The sequence below is a fragment of the Hordeum vulgare genome, chromosome 2H (genome assembly GCF_904849725.1).
Source record: "Hordeum vulgare subsp. vulgare chromosome 2H, MorexV3_pseudomolecules_assembly, whole genome shotgun sequence".
Lineage (NCBI taxonomy): Eukaryota > Viridiplantae > Streptophyta > Magnoliopsida > Poales > Poaceae > Hordeum > Hordeum vulgare.
In genome coordinates, this window is record NC_058519.1 from 573,192,442 (window position 1) to 573,200,193 (window position 7,752).

Here is a 7,752-nt window from a genome sequence, read left to right on the forward strand (position 1 = left end):
AAAGAATGAAGTCCAAAACATTAGCAATAATTTCATCGCATGTGTTGTATTAAAGGATACACCTAGGATCACCAAGGATCACCTTGTCCATGGTTGTTCTCAAACAAATCATTTTATCAATATATATTTCTTATTCATAGAAGTAAATTAAAATGAATGCAATAGCATTTCCATGTAACACATGGGTGACATTTCCAAATGCTTTAAATTCATGTTAGGTGGGAGTATTTATCGTAAGATTATTCATGACATCAGTCATTATATCCACATGCGGCATTTGTGGCCACTATAACTCCACCTTCGGAATATGTGTCATGGCTATTCTCTTAATAGCTAAGTATGTTCATATGTATTTCATGTGTCACCAACTTCACTTAGTTCTCAAACTAAGTACATAATGGGTGAATATTTATTCACCTTGAATATTTCCCTTAAGAGAAACATGCTGCCATGAGCACATTTGGAATGATCAGCCAATAATTTTTCAAGGCCTCAAGTCTATCGCAACTTACAATTTTGGTAATTATAAAATCAACTTGAAGTTGAGATCTCATGATCAAATATTTTCATCTGAAGATCCAGTTGAAAAGCCCTCAATACACTTTACATCTTCTTATGATAGTCCTACCATTTTCATGATGAAGAAACATGGAATTTCATAAAATCATCAGATTCACCCAACGGGTGCTATTCCATTATTTGAAATTCTTGCTAGTATTGTGAATAATAATCAAGTCATTGGTCACAAAATAGAACCATGATGTATTCAAAGTAAAGTGGAGGCTAAAATACAACCAAAGATGGAATTATTTCTTAATAGGGAATATATCGTTTTCAAAGGACCAACGACAACTCTCAAGTTTGTCAAATGTGTGGTTACTTAAACATCGTACGTATGATTACCAAACCCTCAAACATATGGTCAAACCACACCACAAATTTATTAAAAAGGCAAAGAAGTCATTGGGATAAATGTGAAAAAAACTACAAACTTATAACTGGAAACTATTCTGGTAATTGACTCAAATCTTCCTGAGAAGGAGAACCAAAAATCTAGTGCAAGAAAAGGTTGGTCAACTCCTTTGCACCCAAGATATGTTTGCATATATAAAAAAAATCACTAATACTGGAGACCTCATGTAATCTCGTGATTATTTCCAAAATATTGTTTGCCTATACTTGTACTACTACATGTAGTGTGATGTCCAATATCCTATTTCTTAGACATTATATTTTATAAATTTTGAATGTATGAATCAATTCATACTCAATATTGTTGCGTACACAATGATTTTCTAAGTATTAATAAATTAAATATTAAGCTTAATAGTCTTAGCCATCCTGGTTTAGGGATGAATAGAAAATTATTAATAATTCTATTGGTCATAACTTAACAAGTTGCAAAATTTTCCAAATCATCAGATTTTATGTGCACCACATGTGCCATAGGGGAAATTAATTTAAGAAACTCTCACCTTACAATTCTAAATGATCCAACTCATGCTTCCTTGAACACATTCAGAAGATATATGTATTACTCAACCATTATGTGGTATTATATAGATACTTCATGGTAGTGATGGAAACATTTATAAAATGATTTCTAGTGTGTATCTTGTCACACAAACCATGAATGATATAACTAAATTAATTGCTCAAATTCTCAAAGTAAGAGCAAGTTATCCTAAACAAGGGATAAATCCATTCGAATGGACAACTTCGTTGAACTCATTTCACAAGAAATGTCTGATTATACATAATACTTTATGTACATACACATAATGGTTTAGTTCAATATCTTATCAAAGATAATGAAATTAATAATATGACCAAACTTATAGAACCATAATTTACTAGCCTCATGCTAGACAAATACGACATTACACACCGTAAGTATGATATAAATCATACCAACTGCATAGCATACTACTTTCCCCTTGTAGTAATTACGTGGAAATCAACAAAGTATTTCTATCTGCGATAATCTGGTTACATACCAATATCACCACTCCAGCATACATCAATGGGCTCTCACACAAAATTAGGGATCTATGTGAGGAATAAAAAAATTATCCGTCAATCAAAATTATTCATAGCCCGTATGCTGATTGCATCAACAATAAGGACATTTCTGACATTAGGGGGAGATTAGTACCACAAAGAATGCCGAGAAATAAATTAGAAATGTTATTGACATTCAGTCCTTATATCCACGTACTCAAAGAATCTGAACTAGAAGTTTAGAATCACATATTTGCAACTCATTGCAAATCTGCCACATACATTTACTCGTGACAAAGGTGTCACTCAATTTTATATTCCTGCAATAAAGTGTCAGAAAGAGTGGAGGTGCCTGATAAACCACTCTTCTCCCCAAATGAGAGCAATAGGGGGAGAAATCCGACCACACGATATATAATCTTGCATATGCTTCCGCGGAAATAGAGGAAATCAAATCCTCAACCAGTGAATGTAATTCAACATCAAGTTGAAAGACACCTCACTGGATGCTCATCATCCAAAACCCGACATAAATGTGCACAACTGTTTTGGTGTCGGGACATCGAAACACCTTGACTCCATTGTTGTAGGAAATCACAAGGAGTTAAAAGGAATAAATATATTTCCACAAATTTCATCGATTCCACCAGAATCATATAAAATAAAGACTACATTTGTCGACATACATTTCTTCTAAAAAATTGCTAAAACCTTTTGGGCCCTGAACCAAAATCCATGGTAGAGCGCCTCTTGCACTCATATTGGTTCACATAAAAGGAAGCAAGTAATGAAGAATAGCACTCACTCAGCAAAGAGTGGTATTTACCACAGTAATATCTACTACTCATAAGTATCTCCCATAAGGAATACTAAAAACTTCTCATTTAAACAAAGTCAATGAGGTGGTGAAAAAGCGAGGCTTGTAGCAAAAGGGTTTACGCAGAGACCCGACATAAAATTATGATGTAAACATACCCTCTTGGTATGAGTGGAATTAAGTTTCGATAAAAAATATCATTGGCAATACAAATAATATAATCCATGCAGTTAATGGATGCAGTGACTACATACTCATATGGGTCACTCGTTTCGGAAATTTATAACGAAGTCTCTGAAGGGCTTACAATTCCGAATCCAAAATAAATCGCAACATATTTGTGTAAAATTTCGGAAGTCATTATATGGCTTGAAATAGTCGGAAATCATATGGTACTACCAACTAAATGAGTTCCTTCTTCAAAGGATTACTCAAAGGATGATCATTTTTTTATGTGTTAATAAAGGAATCCCAAAATTTGTTTTCCTTACACCACCTCAGTGTATATTGATGATTTCATCATCAATGTCTCTACAAGATATAAACATACACAAAATCATCTCAAGACCGAAAATTTGGATTCAACCAAATTTAGCTTAAGCTTGCAACTTGAGCATTCTCTCAAGAATACATATCAGTCTACATATATCGAAAACATATACGAGAAGTTCAGTGTGGATATATCATAACAGCAAAACACATGTATGGTCATACTACCTTTGATAAGGTACATACCTAGGGTTCATAATGAAGTGACATAAAGACCTGAAGTTCTATATCTCACTAATGTCAAAGCACTCATATGATTGCAAACTATGTCAGGCCTGGCACCATATTAGCTATGCTTGTTGAGAGTGCAACCCCCAACAAAAGGTACATGCTTGATATATGGAATATCATCTTATATCTTAAGCTCACAATAAATATTGGACAATTCCATTAGGAAATACAATATAAGACCATGATATGATATGATGATATTGGCTTTTTTTTATCCCAATGACGCCATATCAATGACTGAATTTGTTGGAATAGCCTTCATATGGAAGTCATCTAAATGGACTTTAATGGTTATTCCCACTTATCATTCTGACATAATTGCTTTATCTAAAAGCATTGCAAAATATGCATGGCTTGGCAGAATGATTAACCACACTCAAAATCATGTGGTTGAGATTCATCTGAATCACATAACTTGATTTATAAAGCTACTTCCACTTGTGTTACTCAATACCTACAGGTTATATGAAGAGCAATATCATAAATCACATTGCTCGAAAACTACTTATCCTCACGGATTATAGAAAAGTGAGGAAATAATTTGCAAACAAAATCATGTAAAAATCCAACAGATTATACACAATCTTATGTTCATGTCAATGAAATTGGTATGGGGCATCCTCCATATTTGCAAAGTTCAGGGGGAGTAATCTCTCAAACTATAACCTATTAACAATCATCACATTGCATATGTTGTACTCTTTTTCCCTTGATGAGTTTTCCCCTAATTGTTTCTCATAAAAGGTTTTTAACGAGACAATATAAACACAAGTGTTTGTATATGCCATATCATTTTCTCCTTATATTTTTCCCACTGGGTTTTAAAGGAGTTTTCAATGGCATGTCAGATGCACTCTTTTCCCTTATGAGTTTTCTCTCGTAGTTTCTCATAATGTTTTTTAATGAGGTAATACCTTCTCAAAGATCATATGTCATGCTTTCTATTTTACCTATTGGGGTTTTTAAAGGAAGTACTCAAGACATATCAATTGTTCTCTAAACTCACCAATGAGTTTTCTCCTTCTTCAAAGGTTTTTCTCATATGAGTTATCAAGAGACAACAATCATTATATGTTGCATCATTTTCTTTTGATTATTTTTCCCACTCGGTTTTAAGGAGTTTTAGCAACATATCTGCACAATTCTCCTCATATTTTCCCCACAGGGTTTTTGGAGGAGACTTCAAGATTATTCAAAGAATTTATCAAGATGATGGATATACCCAAGAAGAGGCGTTGTACAAGGGGGGTGTTAAAAATAGAATAGTTGCTTATTAATTAAGCTAATTAGGATTAAATTAATTGTAGATAAGTTACTTGGTTCTCAAGTAACCATGTAATTCCTTGGCTGTCAACTAATTATGTGTTTACTTGGCTGCCGAGCAACATGTGTACTTCCGCCCGGTATAAATACCCCATTTCTATCATCAATAAAGACTAATGGATCATCTTTCATTCATCTCTCTTCGTTCTTTACTTTTTTACATTTAACAATACCCACACACAAACCCAGTCCTATGTGGCACAAAAACTACCAAAATACCAAAAATAATGCAAAACACAAACGGACGCAAATCCATGCGTGTAGACGGTTTGCAAACGCCCATACGTGTGGGCATTATCTTTTCCCATTAATTCTAATACCTCCAATTTTAGGAAGATTAGTCATATATTCCTCTGTTCCAAAATAAGTGTTTTAAACTTAGTATAATTTTATACTAAACCTACTAAAAAATTGAGACACTTATTTTAAGATGGAGGGAATAGTATACTAGACTCCACATTAACATCCGGCCAAAGTCGCATATCCCATAATTTTCTGGTGGAACGCAGTAAACTTGGTTACCCGTGTACCCTTACATCACGGCAACGTTTAATAGGATTATCTGACGCCGCAGCGTTAGGACAAAACAAGCATTGTACTTACATACGCGTTCACTTCCAGCGTAAAGTATACATCTCCACACAATTCCGTATACTCCAAACTTTCGACAGGGAAACGGAACCCCTGGCCCAGACCATTTTTTATCAGGTGAGACTGTGAGAGCGTGACGTCTCTTTTTTCCTTCTCATCCATCTCGCCTTGCCCGCATTGGAAGATGGGTGATGTCCGGACGGCGACCGGTAGGTGCCCCATCAATTGCTGCCGCGATTCGTGCGTACGTATGTAGACACGGACGTAGCCTAGAATCGGATACAACAAATCAACCGTAGTGTACACCGCCAAAACCCGAGCCCAAGATATCGCAATTGTTTGCTCGAAGCCTGACCCTGGATCATTTTGTTAACTGTATATGTATATGGGCGATGACGTGTCGGCTCATCAGTCGACTGTGCATACAGATGGGAAATGTCGTATCCTGTAGCGGTCGCGCTCCCATCTTTTTGATCGGCAGCGACCCGGCGAGCGAGAAAGGATTCCACATATTTCTGGCCCAGGCCGCTCCAAATCTCCGGTTTCAGGCGCTGCGCGACCGTCGCACGAGCACCACAGACCGCAGCCCCTCTCGCGCACACGGCACACACACGGCACGATCGTAGGGAGCCCCCGACACCTGGGCAGCCCCTCGTAGCCATCATCATTGCCCCCAATAATTCACCGCCCGCACCGGACGCCGATCGCCACCACCACCAGTAGAGCGCGCGGCGCGCCAATAATAGGAGCGCGAGCATGGCACCCCAGCGCTGAAACACACTGCACGCTGGTCAGTGGCCACTGGCCGGCCACCGCACGCACGCAAAGCTTCGATCGAGCACGGGCGCGCGGTGTGGGCCGATGTCCATGCGCGACCGCCACGCCTCCGCCGTGTCCCCGTCGCTTCGCTTCCTCGGCTTCATCAAGCAGCCCGATGGCGCCGGCGCTGCTGACATGGAGCTCGAGCTCGACGAGCGCGACGTAGTCTGGTCCTCCTCCACCTCCTTCTCCTCGGCCTCCACCGCCTCGTCGCCGTCGCCCACGCCGTCCCCGTCCGGGGGCGGCCACCGCTGGCCCCTCTCCTCCCGCGCGTTCCCCACCGGCAGCGCCGGCCTCTCGGCGCTCATCGCCGACGAGGACAGCCACTCGCCCAGCGCGGCCATCCCTGCCGCGGCCCGACGGGAGAAGCAGCCGCTCTCGCAGCCGTACCACCAGTCTGCGCCGGTGGCTGTACCTGCCTGGTCCAAGGCGACGGCGGACAGGCGACGCCGGGAGGCGGAGCAAGAGGCCGCTGACGAGGAGGACGAAGACGACGACGAACTTATGGTGCCGCCGCATGAGATGGCCGCGCGCCGCGCCGCGGCGGCGGCGTCGGTGATGGAGGGCGCTGGGCGCACGCTGAAGGGGCGCGACCTCCGGCGCATGCGCAACGCCGTGTGGCGTACCACCGGCTTCCTCGACCTGTGAAAAAGGACTCTCCTTTGGAGGTTTCTCTTGCTGCCCTCGTCAGTCCAATTGGTGGCGTAGTAGTACTTCGTTACAGAAAATGTTGCTACGTTTGGGGTTCTGTAGGCGAAATATTTTGATGTACTACTAGTAAATTGACAAGTGTTTTATGTTTTCCTACTAGCAGAAAACAATGCTAATCACGGAGCAATTAACTAGGAGTAAGGTCTAAGTGGCTAGTTTGCACTTGCAGCTACAATTGCTTTACGGTTTGGGTCTGTCTAAGTCTAAGTCGACTGAGACTTGGCCAAGTCTCAGTCGGCTGACGTCAGCCGAAAAAGATTAGGCCCGTTTTTGGTCCTTTCTACTTGAACTTTAATGTATCACCTAATGGCTTGTTATGTGGGCTTTGTTTGTTTGATTTTTTGTTTGTTTGGCCCGTTTGACTTTTCAGATCTAGGCTTGAGATGTTAACACACGCAAAAAAAACAAAAAACAGCCCAATCTCCGGCTACAGAACAAAAACTTATCTAAACCCTGAAAAAGTTCTTTCTTCATCTGGGCTTGGAGAACATTTTACGGATGATACAGCTCCAGCTGGTTCTAACCATGGTCCTAGTTTGACCGACGGCATGAGTGTTGATGGTGATTCAGACAATTCTCAACAAGCATATACATTTGGAATAAACAAGAATGTATCTGAATGTGATGATCAACAAGAAGGTGGTGCTGGGCACGAGGGAAATATAGAACAGCTTTCACAAGAGGACATTTTGATGTTCCTAGAAAATGAT

General features: G+C 40.2%; 1 protein-coding gene across 1 annotated transcript; it reads left to right on the forward strand.

The window, feature by feature from the left end:
* Positions 1 to 5,496: 5,496 nt before the first annotated feature.
* Positions 5,497 to 7,359, forward strand: LOC123427387. The gene has a single exon (XM_045111417.1). The coding sequence runs from the start codon at positions 6,374 to 6,376 to the stop codon at positions 6,977 to 6,979; it is 606 nt and encodes a 201-aa protein (XP_044967352.1). The 5' UTR covers positions 5,497 to 6,373; the 3' UTR covers positions 6,980 to 7,359.
* Positions 7,360 to 7,752: the final 393 nt, after the last annotated feature.

Coding starts and splice junctions, on each gene's coding strand:
- LOC123427387 (XM_045111417.1), top strand. CDS start 6,374: ATGTCCATGCGCGACCGCCACGCCTCCGCCGTGTCCCCGTCGCTTCGC.